The sequence below is a fragment of the Aphelocoma coerulescens genome, chromosome 13 (assembly GCF_041296385.1).
Source record: "Aphelocoma coerulescens isolate FSJ_1873_10779 chromosome 13, UR_Acoe_1.0, whole genome shotgun sequence".
In the NCBI taxonomy this organism is placed as follows: domain Eukaryota; kingdom Metazoa; phylum Chordata; class Aves; order Passeriformes; family Corvidae; genus Aphelocoma; species Aphelocoma coerulescens.
This window is the reverse complement of record NC_091027.1, coordinates 10,466,364-10,485,040: the sequence shown is the minus strand read 5'-3', so window position 1 is coordinate 10,485,040 and position 18,677 is coordinate 10,466,364. Positions and strand designations below refer to the sequence as shown.

The following is an 18,677-nucleotide window of genomic DNA, read 5'->3' as shown; positions in this document are numbered from 1 at the left end:
TAAATGTCTCTCCATTAGAAACAGGGCTTGGATTCTCAGGGATAGAGTTTAGGGGTGAGGAGAACAACCATTTTTCTTGGATATTTTATGTGAAAACCCAATGTGTGTCCCTGATCAGCAAGGAAAGGCACAACGTGGGACAGGGGACAGCTTTGTGGGTTTGAATTCCCTTATGAGACGAGAGCTACTGGGCCCCAAAAGCTGTCCAAAACTTCCTCCTGCTGGATTTGTTACACACATTTGTACTGGCAATTCCAATTGAATTTATACTGAAATATTGCTGTGGGAGTAGATACCATTGTGTGAGGTGCAAATGTATCTAACACAATCAGTAGCAAGTACATAATTATTAAACAGAGGGGTGGGAGTATGAAAGAATCATAATTCAATACTCTTAAAGCAAATACTGTTTTTTGAGAGGAAAACCAAGGATCTCATTTCTTACCTTCCTGGGCATCTCTCCCAGCACAACTATTCCACATGTGCAAATTAAAAAAAAAAAAAGCCTGAAAGTCTTGGAAGGCATAAATTGGGATACAGAAAAAAACCTGCCAACACCGAGTTTTGTACTAGAGGGTCCAAAGGGAGTCCACAGCAGGGACATCACAGAATGCATTAAATCTCAATTAGATCATAGCACACAACAAAGCACAGAACGTTCCCATCATATTTGCTCACCCAAGGATTAAGGGATTTTCTTTGGAGAGGTCTGTGCTCACAAAGCATCTTGGGGACCACATGGCTCTTGGCAGGGAAAAGAAGGCACCCCTTTCTCCTCTCTTAATGAACTGCACCCATTAAATGGTCTCATAACAGTATTTTACATGTATGTGTGCCAGTGACAGACTGCAGCTGTGAAGAGACACGGCTCAATACTTTGGAAATGCTTCCACAGTACTTTTGGTAAGTATATCTTATTGGTGACTGTCTGCATATGCCAACATGTCAAAAATAGAAGCATGGAAAGAAAAATAAGAAAACAGAAGAATAAGGAAAATATTAGAGGAAATGAAACTTTGATGGCATACTTTAGATTTTAAACATTAATAAGGTAATGTTCTAGCCACTTTTAAAGCAATGATGTAGGCAACATTATGAAGTCATTACTTGGAAAAGTGTTCATTATACAATGCTTGCTATTAATAAGACCTCATAATTATGCATGTAAATAGTATTACAGTATAATAAATGTAATATTGGCAGCCAAGTGCCCACAGAAGCCTGATGTGCAGCAGTGGGCAGCAGAGCTGGAAGCAGTGTCCAGCCCAGACTCCCACTGGCTCCTGCTGGCTGGTCCTGCTGCATGAGCTTCTACGGCAGCACCTCATTCTGCAAAAGGATCTGCAGGAGGATTCATTTGGCCACATAAAAGAATTTTACATCCCATCTCCATCTCCTCTGAGCTAAACCAGGATTTGCTTCTGTACGGCTTCACAAGCCTAGAAGACTTTTTCTGTGAAATCACAGAATCATAGAAAAATTTAGGTTGGAAAAGCCCTCAAGGCCATCAAGTCTGACTGTTCCCCAGCACTGCCAAGTCCATCACTACACTATGTCTTCAAGTGCCACATCTACATGTCTTTTAAATCCCTCCAGGGATGGTGACTCCACCACTGCCCTGGGCAGCCTGTTGCCTGACAGTGCTGTGGGCTCTCCTGTAGCAACACTTGCCACAACACCTGACTACACTCATTTCTTCCACCCAGCCATTTCCACAACTCTGAGCTCTGCTGCCTCCACTCCAAGCACGACTCATGTCTAACGTCTTCCAGCACGGGGCATTTCGAGTGCCATCAGCAAGGACAGGCTTCACCAAATGCAAACAGTTTGCACTTTCCTCCTAAAGATCAGTTAATGAAGTGCAACACTTCAGAGCTGTTTGATTAAAGTGCTAATGCTTGTAAAATCAATATGCCAGGGAGTGAAGCTTTCTTCATATTTAAGCAAGAAAAAAAAGAGTCTTAATTTAATGTTGAATCCAGATGCAGCAACAGGAGTGCAGACACTGTTTGTAGCTGCCTCATATAATTTACAAACACCTGCCATTTGTACACCTTAAAACACACATTATTCAATAAATGCTGCAGAAATTATGTTAAAAGCAGCACTGCCTTGACTTGCTTCTACAAAAAGTGCTACGATATCCACACAGGGCTCTGATACCTTTTAAAAGGTTTCCCTTGCAGAGGAGCAGTACCAATAATCAAAATCACAACAAGGCCAGCAGCTTGGCAGGTCCCCATCACCTTTGGAGTGTGCTGCTTTAATTTGCTCCAGGCAAACCCATTCCCTACCCACACAAGAGTATTCAGTCAACTAAGTGAATGACTTGATGAATGCACTTCACCACCACACATTTGGGCTGGAAAACTTCAAAGCATGGTAATCATAATATTTTCATTACAGACAGGAGCTATTATTCCTCCCCACAATGAAGGCTGGAAGACAGGCTCTAATCCCCACAACGGAGGACTCTCTTGAAAGGGAACATCACACTGGCTTTCAAAAACCCATCAGGGACGCGGAGTTCACAGCTATGAAACCTTCCAGCCTTGGCGGGTCAAACCTGGCATCAAAGCACCCACCCTGCCCCAAAATAGCTCTGAGTTTCAGATGTTGTAACTCCCTAAATGGTAAGGGTACAAGCTATATGGTCATAGCCCAAATTATATTACACATCCCCTGACTGCACACACTGAGATTATGATTGCTCAGTGCACTCAGCACACACACAGTCACAAGGGAACACTAAAAGCAAATTCTGGCCCTGTCTATCATCCATAATTCAAGAGAAATCAGGGTTAAAAAAAGTGCATGAGCAATTGACATAATTTATATGCTGCAAGTGGGAGAGTTGGCAGTCTCTCGCATCATAAAGTTTAAATAATGGTAGTTTAACATCAGCTGTACCCACAGCTGTACCCACAGCTGTATTGCCATTAGCTCCATTACGCCATGGAGCAACCCCTTCCTGAGATGGGTACCCCCACCTTGCCCCACCGACAGCTTGCTTCACACAGGATTTCACCACAAATGATCAGTCAAGCACAAACCACTTTGTACTAACAGCAGGAAAAAGAAAAAGGAAGAAAAAACCAACAAAATCCCCACACCTTGAAAAATTTAGTGATGCAATTGGTTTTGAAAGATACCTTTATAATGAAAGGCAAAAGAAAGGAAAAATGTATCGAGCAGTGGCAACAAGTTTTGGAGATGCTGTTGCCAATTTTGATCAATATCATGACATTTACCATTACAGGATATGATTTCTTCTTGTTGTATACTAACAAAAAATAATCTTCTTTATAGAAGGGATTATCAAATTAATTCAGTGTGTGTGCATGCTGCGGGGTATTAATTGATCATTCAGTCTAAACCAGTCAATATTTCTTATGGAAACAAAAGAAAGCTGGAATAGTGACTGCTTTGTCCCACCATTCTCAGGCTCACCCATAGTATACTGTTTTCAGTGGAAAACCTAAACTCACAGAAATGAGGGATCCCATGAGGGTCAGGCGTTGGGAATGAGGCTGCCAAAAGTCCCACCTGCAAATCAGCTTTTTCAACCAATCCATTCTCTGTCTCAACAGTCCCTCTGCAATTAGTCATAGGAAGACTCTGAAGAGGCATAATATAACTTATACTATCCACAAATGCAGAATTAAACTGGGGGAATGCACAACCTAGAAACAAGCCAAGCCTACAGTCTGGCTACAGCTCCTGTTCTTCAGAAAAACTCTTCTCAACAGAGGAATTCTGCAGAAATCAAATGAGAACTTGAAAACAGGAATCCTTAAAGTAAAAGGAGTTAATGAAAAATCACCTGGTTTCACAGCACCCTGCACTTACCAGGACACCATCACCACTCTAAGTACCACTTTTCTGCAGTTAATGCTGTAATACCAGATTTTCAGGGGTTTTTTTTGCTTCCTTCCTGTTGTGCTGAGCTGACAAGTCTGGCTAAGCTGTGCCAAAAGAAAAAATAAATAAAGCATGAGCACAGAGCCTGAATCTTTGGTCAAAAAGTTCTTTTTTACATCCCATGTGCAGATTCAGCACATCCATGTCCATGGCACAAAGATGAAGGGACACGTCCCAATTTAATCTTCAAACACAACTTGGTAAGCAGAAAGCAGCAAGAAAAGGTGCTTCCACACCCCCCCCCCCCCCCCCCGCCATGATCCAGCTGACAACATCAGCAACAAAGTGGAGCAGGTATGGTGGCAAGGGGTAACACTGACACAGCTCCTCCCTTCTGTCTCTCAGAACAGAATATGGAAGTTCAGCAGAGAGCTGGAGCCTCATGCAAGAAAAACCCGAAAGACCTCAATCTCTCTTTCTTACCTTCAGCAGCACCAGCACTTCTTAATTTCACTGCTTCCCAGGAGATGGGTCTCCATCCCCAGGTGTGCTGAGCATGCTTCATATTATCTGAAGGAACCAGAATCCCTGAGTTACTGGCCTCTTTTACCTTTTTTTTTCTTTTCTTTTCTAGGACATGATATTCTTATCTGAGCTTGCAGAGCGCATCATCTAGACAAACTGCTGTCTTTCTCTCCCAGTTGCACCCAGGAGCACATTTGTGTGAGGAAAATAAAAGGTGTCCAAGATTTGAAATATGGCAGTGAGCATCCCTTTAACACAGCCACGGGAACTGCCAGCAGAAAGCGCTTCACAGGGGATTTACAACATGGATTTTTCTGCTACATGAGGTGGGGAGAGAAATCTGCAAAGAAGGCAGATCATAATTTAAGTTTATTTATGATTTATCTTCTTTATTCCAGTAGCTGGCGAAGAATTTAAATAGGCATTTCCAGCGCTTCTCTGAACACCTGAACCACTACATGCCCATGAAGCTCAGTAAAAGCCTGGACTACATTATCCCTGACTAAGAAAACACAGTGTATGCAACCCTGCTGCCATCTTATACCAACAGAGTGTTAAAATGAGTGGCATATGTGGAAGTAGCAAAAAATTTCAAGGAAATTTGTAAGATGAGCGACTTGATAAAATCTTTCTCTCTGAGTTAGACAGCCTAAGGCCGAGTCAAGAAAACATAGCGGGAAAAAACACCAAAATCCTGTATTCCAACTTGAACATCCAAACAGAGGACTTTTGCAGCTTCCTTTAGGCACAAAAGGGTATCTCTGCATGAAGGCTTTAAAACATTCCTTAACTTGTTCTCTGTTGAAGGTTCCCATCATCTTTTCCCAAGTCCTCTCACAGCCACGTGGAACAGCAGAGCAATGGATGCCTCATTATCAACAACAGCTGATAGTGTTGCAATGATCCCCGTGGGCTCTTCAAGGGCTATGGATGGTACAGTCACTCAAAATCATGCTCAAGAGAGAACAAGGCATCCCTGCTACAGAAGCACTTCTCACTGACCTGGGGGAAAAGAAGTCGTTCATTACAATTACAATCAGAATTACTCCACAAAGTATTTTGATCCCACTTGGATGTGCCCCCACCAAGCACAAGCCAGGCTCTGCCTCACCTGCCTAAGGAGCACAAGGGAGCGCAGCCCAGGACACACAACTGCTCCTCCAGCAACTGGGAGCTTCCAGTCCCAGGCTTATTTTGGTGTTGTATTTTAGGGGGAGCAAAATTGATGCTTTCCAGCACACACAACCCGTTTCTGTTTTCCTCTGCCACCGTAAGGAGCCTGGCATTGCCTGTCCCCTGGAGCACAGAACAAATGCACACTTGACCTTCCCATGCTACATGTTTTGGGTGAGCATCAGCCCTTGGAGGGGATCCAGGACCCACATTGACACTGCACGCCTGACAAAGTCCTGCTGGGTCATGCCAAACATCAGACCACATGAATCTTCTCACCACTGCTACCTCCAGAGCTTGCTCACCTGGGACATCTGCCTCTGCCTGGTACATTGCCTCCTGCTCATGATTCCTAATCCTCTTCCATACTGTCTCAAAATGACTAGAGGCACACCAAGGCAGCAACTCAAGGGAACAGAGATTTACCAGCACTGAAGGTTCCCCACCCCACCTTCCGTCATCACCAGCAGGTGCAATGCAGCAGCAGGACTCAGCCTTCCTTCACCTATTCCCACCCATGCCTGAGCCCCATCACATTAACCTGACTGATGTTCCCACGAGTCAGGGTGTAGCCAGGTTACATGGCAAAAAGGGTTCTTTCACTTCAAATGAAGCACAAAAAAATTGAAACTTCAGAAAAATTTATACTTTTCCTTTTAAAAAATTGTATTTAAAATTTTTGGAGCTTTTAAATCCACAATATTTTAGGGACAAAGCAATTCTACTCATGAAACCCTTCCTGCTAAAATGGGTTGTCTGAGAATCACCTTATGAAGTCTTTCCCTTCTTGAGCCTTGCAATGCCTTTCCCATTTAGAACACCTGGGGATCACAGCCCTTACACGAGGCCTCAGCACAACCCCCTGCCCAGCAGAGTTCGATGTTCAGATACTGGCAGAAAGCAGTACAGCAGCACCAGCAGTGCCTTCAAAAAGAGTGTAGAATTCTGGTTATTTATATAAGACTGCATTTAATACCTCTGCTCATCTTCACCTGCATTTTGCCTCGCATAAAAATCAAAATTTGCAATTTGTAAACTGCAGAATTTGGTGACAGTGGAGGTAAAGCATGAATGTGGATAGCAGATGCTGCATTTAAACCTACCACAATGAATTATAGAATATCCTGACTTGGAAGGGACCTATAAGGATCACTGAGACCCAAGGGAAACTAAGAACCCCATTTTTTTTTTTTGGAAGCATTATTGGTGTCCCACCCTTAATAATAATTTCAGAATCCCCTGAAAGTAGTGTGGGAGCATCACCATTAAGATTTGTGGAAACACAACTCCTGGTTGTATGTATTCCCTCCAGACTGCCAAGATATATTTAAGTCCCTTTCCTCAATCAGAAGCAACTTAACCAACCTGGAAAACAACAAATCAATGCTACTTGCATTGTTTTTCATGTCTGACTCCACATTAATGCTACGTCAGACACTATCAGCATCAGAAGAGGCTGCACCAGCCTTTGCCAGAACTGTTGCATTTTTTCAGTGAAAAAGGGAAATAGGTAAGAGGGAAGAGAAAATCATTGATTTCCCAGGATCTTTTTTTGTGTTACACCTCCCCTGTAATTTGGGCAGGGCTCCTGCCCCTGGAAACAAGAACTAGGAGGGAGAAGCTGTGGCTGCTCTGTACCTGGAAGTGTTCAAGGTCAGATTAGATGGCACTTAGAGCAACTTGGTCTAGAGGAAAGTGTCCTTGCCCATGGCAGGGGGTTGGAACAAGATCATCTTTAAGGTCCCTTCCAACCCAAACCATTCAATGAGAATAGGGATTTCCTTACGGCATAACTGGTGGATGGAGAATTAGTTTCCCCATCAGTGAAGATGATCCCAGCTGGGAGACTCTGCTTTCTGCACCAGATCAGGACATTTCCAAGCAAATATTGAGCCAAAATTCAACACTGTGCTGTCAAAGAAAATTCTCCTAAGTGCAGCAGCCACCTCCCCACGGTATTCAAAAACCTGATAGCCTGTGGCATCTATTTGCCACTGTTTAATCAGCTCTGGTTAATGGGTGAGACTTGTTTGCAGCGTTTTCATGATCAGGTTAACTCATTTCAGGAGAATACAACTGCACTTACAAGGAAACATCAAAAACAGACAGTAAAAACATAGAGGGTTTATGCACATCTTTTCCTGATGTGTTTAGTTGCATTTGAAACTGCTTTAATTGCAGATCTATACAGTTATGTGAGCTGGTCACTGCTGGGCTCCCTGGGAATCCTGAAAGCCAGAGGGACAGGTCAAAGTGTCACAGTCAAGAATTTATAGACAGCAACAGCAGAAGCCATGTGAATAGAATGATTTAATCCCTTGCTGCTGAAAACCAATTGGATATAGGAAGGGAGAAGATGTATACAGCTGTATGGAAAGGGAGATGAGTATGGAAAGGCTCCAAAACCAGTGCATTTGGTAAGCAAATGTTATCCCACTGAAATTCAGAAAAGTCTGCAAAATTATTTTATGTCTTCTCCAATAAACATTCAGTAGATTATAAGGAATAAAATTAATCCCTTTGTACAAAAGATGATTTAAATATATTCTATTACTAAAATTTTGTGCAGCTCAGAACTTGTAGCAAAGATTGAAAAGAATGTTCACAAAAGCAGTGAACATTACATACACAGAAAAAATACAGTGGAGATTTGCAGACTAAGGTCCTCTATCATACCTAAATTAAAACATAAACCCATGGCAATGTATTCTCCCTGTTAGCTCTCCTAAAGCCCTAACCAGAGTACACTGCAATAGGCTGTGGAGAGAGAAAGGAGTGTACCTTCAAATACAACAGAAACAGCTTTTCTGAAGGACAGGAGAGCTTATGGCTGTTTCCTGTGCATCATGGACCTTAAGGATGCTGATATTTAATAAACCTTAAGGACCGATAAAGAATGTAAAATAATCCTTAAAAAAAACACCTACGGGGCCTTCAAGAAAGCATAAATAAAATTCCATGCGATTTTCACAGATTTACAGCACATCAGCTTGGCTGTGCATTGACAGGAATCCCTCTGGCTGCAAGCCAGAACCTCATCCCAAAGGCCCAGCATCCAAGCAACACTCACAGGTCCTGCTCCTGCTGAACTCACTCACACCACAGACGCTGGAGGAGCTGAATGCTGCAGCAGCAGGTTCACTCACGCCACAGCACGGACATGCAGATTCTCTGGCTTGGGAACATGCTGCCAGGCTGAGGTCCCTGTACGAGCACAGCCACGCTGGCAGCAGCACTGGCATTAGCACTGCCAGAACCTGCTAAAGCCCAACTAATTCGGACAATTGGGAATGCATTCTGGATGGCTGAAGCTTTAATCCTCTCCTTGAAGCTCTGCCACCCAGTCACATTACAACAGTTTGCAGACTATCAAAGCTCTGTATCTGAGCCGGATTATTAGAGGGATGAGACCAGGCATTTTAACAATTAATTTTTGGGTGGCATTCTTTAATTCTGCATATTTGAGCAGTGCTATTTTTTCACCAGGTATGCTTTTGTAACCAAAAAAATGGCTTGAGTGCATTAGAGCATCTTTGTTCATACGCAGTACTGAATTTCTTTGAAATATTCAAAGTTTAACAGATTGATTTTGTTTCTGGCAAGTCTCGCTGCATGTAGTTTTGCGGAGTGTGTAGACCTGCACTCTCAAAGAGCTACTTATCACCTACATGATCTATTTATGGAAGAATGGACAAATATCCATTAATATAGAGTTAAAGTCTAGGAGACAGAGCATGGTCAATACGGAGCAAAGAAATCAGAGTAAAGAGTAAGAAACTTTCTTTGATATAGAATCCCAATTTCCACTGCCTTTGCTTTGCAATACACCAGGAGTAAGAAGGATAAATGACAGAAGGGATAGGGATGCAAAATGCTGATACCCATTCACTTTGTCTTGTTTGTGGTTTGTTGTTTATTCATGGATTTCACATTAAGTTTACCTCTGGAATATCACATAGGAATTTATCACCATGCCCCTTCAAAATTCCATGTAAATATTAACTACCCTTAATTGCTGTGTGGTTGGTGTTAATGAACATTTTCCTTGATGCGAAGAGGTTTCTGTATGCAGCCAAAGCGAACAGATCCTTCTAAATCCTTCACATTTTCTTGTCACATAATCAAAACTGTTATTCGAGGCTGTGCCAGAAGAAGGTGGAGGAGCAAGACTCAGACAATGTCAAGAAGGGCTGATTTTTTGAGACAACAGACTTAACCTCACAGCCCTGTGCATAAACATCTCATCAAAATTCAGTGCTTAATAGTAACTGGGTTCTTGGCACAGTGATGAGATTGGAAATCATGATCTAAAGCATTACGTGTGGATTGCTTCTCTCATCCCAAACTATTCTAGTGCCCAGACTTTGGGTTTTTTTTTCCATGTTGAAGCAAGAAAAAAAACATTAATGACAAGAAGTAAACAGAAACACTGTCCTTGCCAGCTGAAAGAACAGGTCTCCATACCACATTTTCTACTAATGCTGTAAGACTTAGCTGTCTCTTAAGATGTGTTTTTCTGCTTTCCAATTCCACTATGCCCAGTGACAGTGGATGGCAGATGTCATATAACTGACATTGCTGGGTCCTGACACTGCAAAGTATGGGGACAAATGAAACCTCCTGCAGAAGGTGTGCACAGCTTCCCTGCTGGTTTTCTGGGAGAGATTCCCAAGGCTGAGCCCTCCCCACTCCCATGGTTCAGAGTACAACCAGACCTCCTGCAGCACAGGTTCCATCGGTCAGGTTCGTGTCAGCAACCTTGGTGCAAAGTAAGCACACAGAGTGAGACCACATCACTGAGTGTGTTAACTTCCAGAATGCAAAAAATATCACAAAATAAACCCAACATACTAATCATTCTTTTTAGTAAGGTCTTTACAAGATAAATGATGGCTCTGGTTTTTTTCTTAATAAAAATAGTTAGATGAAGAGACAGCAGCATTCATATTTATGATGGCTTAAACAGACCCTAAAGGTTTCCTGTCTTCAATTTAACTCAGCCTCTAATAACCTATTAGCACGAAAATGACAGTCAAGCCAATATAAGCTTAGATGGCTTTTCGAGATACAATTTCCTTTCACATTGCAGAGATACTCTTCACATCAAGCCAAGCTATGAAAAAAAACCAAGCCACACCTTGAAGTGCTCCAGAACTTATCAACATATTTGAATGCTTTTCAAAACACATCTTGGTGCTTTTCTCTGAATGTAATTAATACCTTTCTCTTTCAATTAGACACATGGGTGCACATACTGAAGTATAAAAAAAAAGTCTTTGCATGGGTTGTCCTTTTCAGATCTGTACCCTCCTTGCTCTGCTCCTCTGTCCTATCTTGTCACCTCAGCCTTGTGTTTCTGTTGCTGAGGCTTTTCTCTCTAGGCTAGGTGACAGCAGTATTTATTTCAGCATGGACACCTCTTCCATCCCAGACTGGTCCTGGAGGCTCCTGGTCACACCATACCTTGGGTTCAGTTTCCAGCACAGCTGGGTACTGCAGGTCCTCCCATCACAGCTTCATCTACTCATCCCAGCTCATCTGATGCTGCTGCTCTTCACAAGGCAGGAGTGTTGGAAGCTGCCTGTAAAGCTTTTTACTGTGCTTGCATGTCTGCTTTATTAATTCTCACAATTTTGATGCAGTTAGATGTCAAAAAGAAGTTATTCACAGCCCTACTGCAAGGTTCACAGCAGCAATAATTTGTATCCCCTGAAAGGTTTCTAAATAAACACAGCCCTCAAATGCTGATTGGTATGAATGCTCCTTATTCTTGGCATTACTTCAGCAGTTTGGTATTACTTCAGCAGTTGAACTGTAGACATACAGAACAAAATAGGCAACAGGTGACAGGACGAGGAAAAAGGTATCAAGTTGCACCAGGAGAAGTTTAAACTAGATATTAGGAAAAGTTTCTTCACAGAAAAGATTGTCAAACATTGAATTGCACGAGGAAGTGGTACAGTCACCATCTCCAGAAGTGTTCACAAAACGTGTATATGGCACCTGGGGACATGGTTGAGTGGTGACTGTGGTGGTGGTGCTGGGTTGATGGTGGGACTTGATGATCTTAAAGGTCTTTTCCACCTTTAACGATTCTGTGATTCTATGAAAGTGATATAAACTTTTTCCACAACAATTAATTAGCACCACTGCGATTTGCCATCCTTTTATTGCCCTGAACAGATGCAGCAGATACATTCCTGAAGGAGTCATGTAAAGCCACACAAGGCAGAGCCTGGCTTCATTACAGGGATTTTGGCAACCTGCAGTCCCAAACCAGGAATCTGAAGCTGCTCACAGGCTGCTTGAGCTGCAGCTCTGTGCCAGCACCATGAGCAACACCTCAGCCAGACTTCTTGCCCTTTCATCTACCTTTCCCTTTCAAGACATTAACTTTTATGCTAAACCAACATGTAGATTAAGCCCCCAACTCATCACCTATCTCAGCTACCCCTAGGACAGCCCACACAGGATTTTCTTCTCACCAGAGGAATCCACATCCTGGGCATGTTATTCATCACCACCATGGCTTTTCCTACAATGCACACCCAGACATCCTTCTGCACATGTTGCAGTTTGCTTTATCAATATTTTCAATCTGTGCTTGACTCTATTAATGCCCTAGAAAATGTTTGTGTGCCAGCTTCTCTACTTACTTGGAGAGCTGGTGCCATCTCTCATGGAGAAGGAAGAGACTGTATGCATCAGCAAAGAGAATAAATGATACATTTTCAAGCCTTACACAATTTCTTCCAGCTCTTTGAATGCATTGCAAATTTAATTGCAATTTCTTCTCTGATTTTCTATTTTGAGTTTGTAGTAAGATCCTCTGGGCCTACGAGGAGCAACGCTGTGTAGTTACCTAGTAAGAATGTTGGAATTCATGTCCTGAAGTTGCTTCATTAGTTTACTTCATGCTTTCCAAATGATCAAAGCAGATCTAAATTTTTCATTAAGAGGAAAATTGCACCTTTTGCATGGTAGAACAACTGGGTTTATTGCCAACATTAATATTATATTTGTTTCTCACGAAGCCACCAAGAGTTTCTATCATAACTGAATAAATATGAATCAAGGCATAGTCAATTCAGAGAGCAAGGAAAGCTGGGTCATTCCTTTAAGCATTTATACACATCACCAGCAGTTTGGACCTATTTCAGTTTTACATTTTGGGATGATCAACCACCTACCTCCAATAGCTCATTTTTGCACAGAATGGGAAACCTGAGAGCACTGCAAATATGGAAGTTTTTATTGGTAAGAGGCTTTTATCCAATTTTCCACATTCAGCTTGATTGTTTTACACTTTAGAGAAAAGCAACTACATCTTCCTTTACAGCTAAAAACCATGTAGCATATCTTGAAGCATTTAATTAAGCCTGAATATCTTCCTAGGATTTTCCTTAGTAGTTCAGTAGCCTATGTGTCATCACATTGATGTGCAGATTACAAAAGACACTATAGGAATCATCAGTTGAAGTTTCACAGACTGGCTTTAAGCAAAGAACATGACTCTAAACAAACCTTCCACTACAAACATGTACTGAATTTGAAATCTGGCCTTGGTGAGGTGATATCCACAGCAGCTTTCTGGCAAGTCAAATGGAAGATGTGGGTAGGGAAGAGAAGGACGCTTTGGCTCCACAGAACCCACAGTTACAAGCTCAGATAATTGGTACCAGTCAAAATTGCTGAGGGGTCTTAACCTGTGGAGTTTTAATGTGAACCTGAATGAACTCCAGCAATGGGAGGGGAGCATCAGACAATGTGCTGATATCACCCATTTCTTTGTGAATTGACAACATCAAAATAATGCAGCAACCCCACTCCTATAGATACCCTTCTTCTCACTTGGGCAGAAGTGACACATTATGTCTAAAAAGGGAACTTTAATGAACAGAAGTGAACTTCTAATGAAGGCAGTATTGATAAAACGTCAAGTGCAAGGGCTCTGCTCCCAACTTATTTAAATACACTTGGAGAGAGAAACAAGTAGCTATGCTTTCCAGCTTCCCCGGGGGTGTGGCACATCTTCCTCAGCCCATGTCCAGGGGAATGGCAGGAAAGGAGCACAGAAATAGGAATCAATTGCTAGGCACAAGATCTATCTGTGCTGCAGAGTGTGTGAGGCTGCACAGGACAGTGCAGTGTGCCTGCACACACATCGATGCCATCCTGGCAGCATCCTGTAGGCTTTGTATCTGAAAAAAGAGAAAGAATAGAAAGGATGAGTCCGGTTCCCAGAGAAGAGGTAGGAATAATGGGAAAAGGATGATAAAACCGTGGGACTGCAGCCATGGTGCACTGTGTTTCAAAGCTCCATTAACACCATTACAGATGGGGATGTGCAGCGAGGGATTTCATGTACTTCTATCACAAAGTACACTTCAAGAGATAGGGCTTTTAATGGTCTCTGGTTTCATCTGTCTGTGCAGTGTACTTGGTGTTCCAACCTCAACTCCTTTCCACCTTGTTTTATGGAGAAAGTCCTCCAAAAGCACAAAGTCAGTACTTACCAGCTTGGTATGTTGATGGTTCTGACACCTCTCCCATGAATCCTAACTCCCAGCATCTATTTTGTATGTAACAAGGAATTTTGACATTTTTGATGATCACAGCTCTGTAGATGGCATATGGGATTCCCATTAATTGGGCACTGGTGTAGTTGGAAAAGCAGCAAAGAAACTTAAGCTTTGCTCTCACTGTGAAAGGCAGAGGTGTTTGAAAGTCAGCCTCATCAGTGTGCCCTGAGAAGCTCCTCTGTGGTGATTCTATAAAGCCACAGGACAACAGCTTGTCCAGTGGGAAACTGCAATCTGAGCATAACTGACTAGATCACCCTCAGAAAGTAAAAAAAGGACACATAAAGGGAGGAGGGATTTACATAGAGGCAATGGAGTAGTTTTGCATGGTGGATACAAATAACAAACTCTACTGCAGCAAGGCAGAAGACTTCGGGCTTTCATCAGCTCTTCCAAATAACACCTCTAACAGGAACTGCATCGTAGGCAAAGTTTCCTCTTGGTGGCACAGGATCCTCATTTCTGGATCCAGCAATTTCAAAACAAAACAGAAGAATGGAGCAGAACCATATAAGCCAATATTGGACCAGTTAAAATGTATTTTGATGTTTTTACAGAAAATACCAAAAAGAGAAAAGAAGCAATCCTCAGAAAAAGATTTACATCAAGACCATAACCGTTTTACATCTGTGAAAATACACTCACTAATTCTTCCAATGCAAGCTGTATCTTATTTTATGGAATTGTGGGTATTAGCCAGGTTTCCTTATGGAAAACATTCTTTACTTGCAATGTTTTAACTGAAAATAAGAAGGACAACAGCCCTGACAGAGGCTGGGCAAAGTACTGTGGCACCTGGACATCCTTCAATCAGTTTGAAGGCATTCACAGATGTACTGAAAGATTCATCAAAAGGACATAGCTATAAATGCATTTTGGAGTCTTAACTATGTGGTCTGCCAACACATTAATTTTCTGTTTTCATTGCTATGTGATGTTTACAACACTCCTTCATTCAGTTTAATTAAACGTCTCCCATCATATTTACTCCAATCACACTTTATTTAGAGATCAGTAAATAAATAGGGAGATTTTGTTATTGATGATGATGTTTGGTTTTACTGTAACCTCATTACAGGATGTATTTTACAGCCTTCTGTCTCACAAATGATTGAACATAACTGCTGCAATATTAAAGACCAAGTAAAATTAACATCCCCTTTTACTTCTGATCTTTTTATTAACCCTCACATTTTAAAGTTATAATCAAGCCACTTTACAAGCACAAAACTTCACCTGACTTTAATCACCTGTTTTTTGCTTACAGGAAAAAAACCCTTCAAAATTACCTTTATCAAGAGGAGTACAACTCAGTGTGCAATGTCATGAAGGGCACTATCTCACCAGGTGTATTTTAAAGCCTTCTTTGCTGCCACACGGGGGGACTGCAGTGACTGACAGATGTTGCTATTGGTTTCCAAAGTCATTATTTAAATTTCCAGCAACATCCTCAGTCCTTCCTTGAGACATGCGGATGCACAGAGGAGTTTAAAGTCATTGATTTCAAATGCTCTTGATGGAATTGGTTTAAAAGCAAAGTAAGAGGCATGACAGGAGTTCCTCTGTTTTAAACAGTGTTAAATCATTGAATTACTTCACATATTGTACGTGCTCTTAAGTTTCTGACAAGAAAGATTCTTTGACAAGATTTGAAATGGTTTTTCTAGAGGAATGAATTAGCCCAATGTGGAGTCACAGAGACGGGCTCGGTGGAATCGGGTTTGGTAATTACACTGCCCCACTGAAAAGTAAGAAATGCTTCTTAAACACTCCTATCTCCAAAGAAAAGTGTAGATTTGGCATTTGGAATTGATGTTACAGTTAAATCACAGAATCATTTGTGTTGGAAAAGACCTCCAAGACCATTAAGTCCAAACTTTGAATTTTTAAAAAAGAAACCCCTGGCTTCCACATGGCTGAACAAAGTTAGGGATGCTACAGCAGACTGCACAATAGTATTAATTAGTAGAGGTTAAACATTTGAGGAAAGAGAATGTGTTAGTCAGTTCAACTGCAGGTGTCAATTGATTCTATTAATTAAGTTTACCTTTGTAAAATAATTAAGTTTTAAAAGTCTGCCAAAAGACTCCATTTTATCCACATCTTCTTTGTGAAAAGATCATTAAGATTTAAGACACCAAGACCTGAGGCTGGTTGAGACCTTGGAGTAAGGCCAACAGCCTTAAGGTGTCTTTCAAATGTGGGCAAGAAATTTTGAGAGGTCATATGCTCAAATTATATTATATGCTCATATTGCTCAAATTATTTAGAAGTTTCTCCTTTTTCTGTCATTCTTTCTGCTTGTACTGTACTGTTTCTATCCAAGAAGAACAGGGAGAAACTTCCCATTGAACTTTCACTCTTTAAGACTCTCTGGAGTATCCTTATTTCCAAGTAACCTTGCTTTGCCTGCTCCTCCATCAGTATCTCCTGTCTTACCTCTGAAAACAGGAAAGCAACATCTCAAGAAAAACTTGTAATACTCTTAAAACATCCTGTGAAAGGATGTGATTTATGAGCCTTATGCACTGATCTAATTTAAACATGCTTGGCTGACCAGAAGTAGATTATTTTTGGAAAAAAATTATAAGCCTACCACGGTCCTTCCCTGGTAGGAACTTGAGCATTTTCCATTACAAGATATTTCCACCACTTTTACACTTGCCTGGTCCCACACTCCCAAAAAGCTGCTACCTCTTGAACACATCAGCTTGATATCCCAGCCAAGTGTAGAATTTGCACCGTCTCCAAGTACCCCCCTTCCCTTCCCATTCTCACACTATTTACCTCTTTCTCTCCTCCTCTGCATCTCCTTTCTAGTAAAGTTCCTGAAAATGAGGAGCAACAACCAGGCAGCTAAATTGATGAAGTCTTCACTCATTTTAAATTTAGATGCTTTGGTTTTGTCTTTACTGGGCTTTATTCTAATAGAAAAGTCTAAGACCAGTTTTTGTCACAATAGCAAATAGCCTTATAGTTTGAAAATCCATACTGGGATGACCTGTCCTTATCTGATAAAAACACATTCTCATAGTGACTTGACTGTATCACTTATCTTAAAATCCAGCTGGGGAAGCACTTTCTTCATAAGCAAAATTTTCAATCATCAGGACCAGAGACTTCCACAAATGTGTGGTCAGAGCTGCTGGCTAGACAGTGGGACCTGCTGTCAGGGGTTTAGAAGGGAATTCAGACAACCCTTCAGTGAAAGTACCAGTGCGTAGTTGCTATTGCATTTCATACTGAAAATATCATTCATGTAAATCACTTTATCAGGTGATTTTTCTGAGTCAGTATGGTTATTCTGAAACTGATTGCACAAGAAAGTACTTTGCCACATCAGTAAACTCCTGCACACATTGTCAGATCATTTTTCAAACTGATCATGGGTAAAGCTTCTCCTTATTTTTCCCTGCCATCTGAAGGGAACCATCCCAGCACATCTCTAGGGAAAGCCATGCAAAACCCCCCAGAAGGATGCAGAGTGAACTAGAGATGCACATAATTATACAAACATTTGCAGGAATACGCAACAGCAAACAGCAGCAACTAATCCCACAAAATCCTCTGAGAGAACGGGAAGATTTTTCACTCTCTAAAACGTGATAATGAAAACACAATTCCCAGATGCTCCACCAGATGAAATCATCTTGTTTCAAAGTTTATAATCATATATGTTAAATGCATTGGTCCACTTTCCAGATTAGTGATAATGATTTTACATTTTAATAGAGCCCTTCATCCACGGGGATTTGACGTGCACTTACACAGGCACTCCAGGCCTGCTGCAGTTACCTCCGGCTTGAGATGTAGCAGCTGTTTAATATCACTGCATATGCTGTAAACAACACACTTGTACAGAATAAGTAAACGATACTTACCAGAGTAAGGAGGTTACAGAAAAGCCTCCCTGAGCCCTTCACTTTTCCATAGAAGAGCTCAAGAACATAAAAAAGGATGATGTGTATCTCTAGGAGACAAGAAAACCACAAGGGCCCATAGCATTTTATATCTGTTGGGAAGCACATGCTGCATTTGAGGCAAAGACCTGAAATTGCAGCTGTGCAGACCCAGCGCAAGGACTATGCAGTGGAGCAGAGCCCCAGCCTCCACTGTCTGGGCAGCAGCACCACCTCCTCGGCTTGGCCACAGGAGAGATCTGAACTAGCACATACTCAAATTGCCTGTAAAAAAACCCAGTGTGGTGGCAATGCTTTGGCTGACCACCTGAAAAGTCCCCCTGACCTTTGGACCATGTTGGCTTTCTTCATTTCCAAAGAGAAGGACTGTGATCAGAGAAGCTACTGTAGAGCAAAAGAACTGGCATTAAAGTCTTCAAGATCATTTCCTCACCTCTGGACACAGCCTTGCAGGGTCACAGCAGGACTGGTCACCAAATACAGACTGTCACTATGGGATGAATGGAAAAGCAGGATCAAGAACACTCTGAAAACTGGCCTTGAACTCTAATTTACAAACAAGACCTTTGTTTTCTGTTCTCAAGTATAACCCTTGAGCTTTATCACAGGTAATTGG

At 41.7% G+C, this 18,677-nt stretch overlaps 1 protein-coding gene and 1 long non-coding RNA gene across 9 annotated transcripts in view; both read right to left on the bottom strand.

Annotated features, from left to right (window-relative positions):
* Window positions 1–18,677, bottom strand: part of FSTL4 (follistatin like 4) — a 217,575-nt gene that overhangs the window by 164,559 nt on the left and 34,339 nt on the right. Inside the window, exons 1-4 of one of the 8 annotated variants that reach the window (XM_069028752.1) lie at window positions 5,865–5,945; window positions 5,498–5,682; window positions 4,345–5,388; window positions 3,850–3,965 (exon numbers count right to left, since the gene is read on the bottom strand). The exons of 4 other annotated variants lie outside the window; for them this stretch is intronic. Coding sequence is in view for 3 of the 4 variants with exons in the window: in XM_069028749.1 (XP_068884850.1) it covers window position 5,178 (1 nt within the window). In the remaining variant the exon portion in view is untranslated. Of the gene's footprint in view, window positions 1–3,849; window positions 3,966–4,344; window positions 5,389–5,497; window positions 5,683–5,864; window positions 5,952–18,677 lie in introns of those variants that run through there. 3 more of the 8 variants (XM_069028749.1, XM_069028750.1, XM_069028751.1) reach the window with 3 other exon arrangements.
* On the bottom strand, window positions 12,794–18,530 carry LOC138118012 (uncharacterized). Its single transcript, XR_011154958.1, has 2 exons — window positions 18,495–18,530; window positions 12,794–13,760 (listed from the first exon to the last, which is right to left on the bottom strand). It is a non-coding gene; the product is annotated as an uncharacterized lncRNA (long non-coding RNA).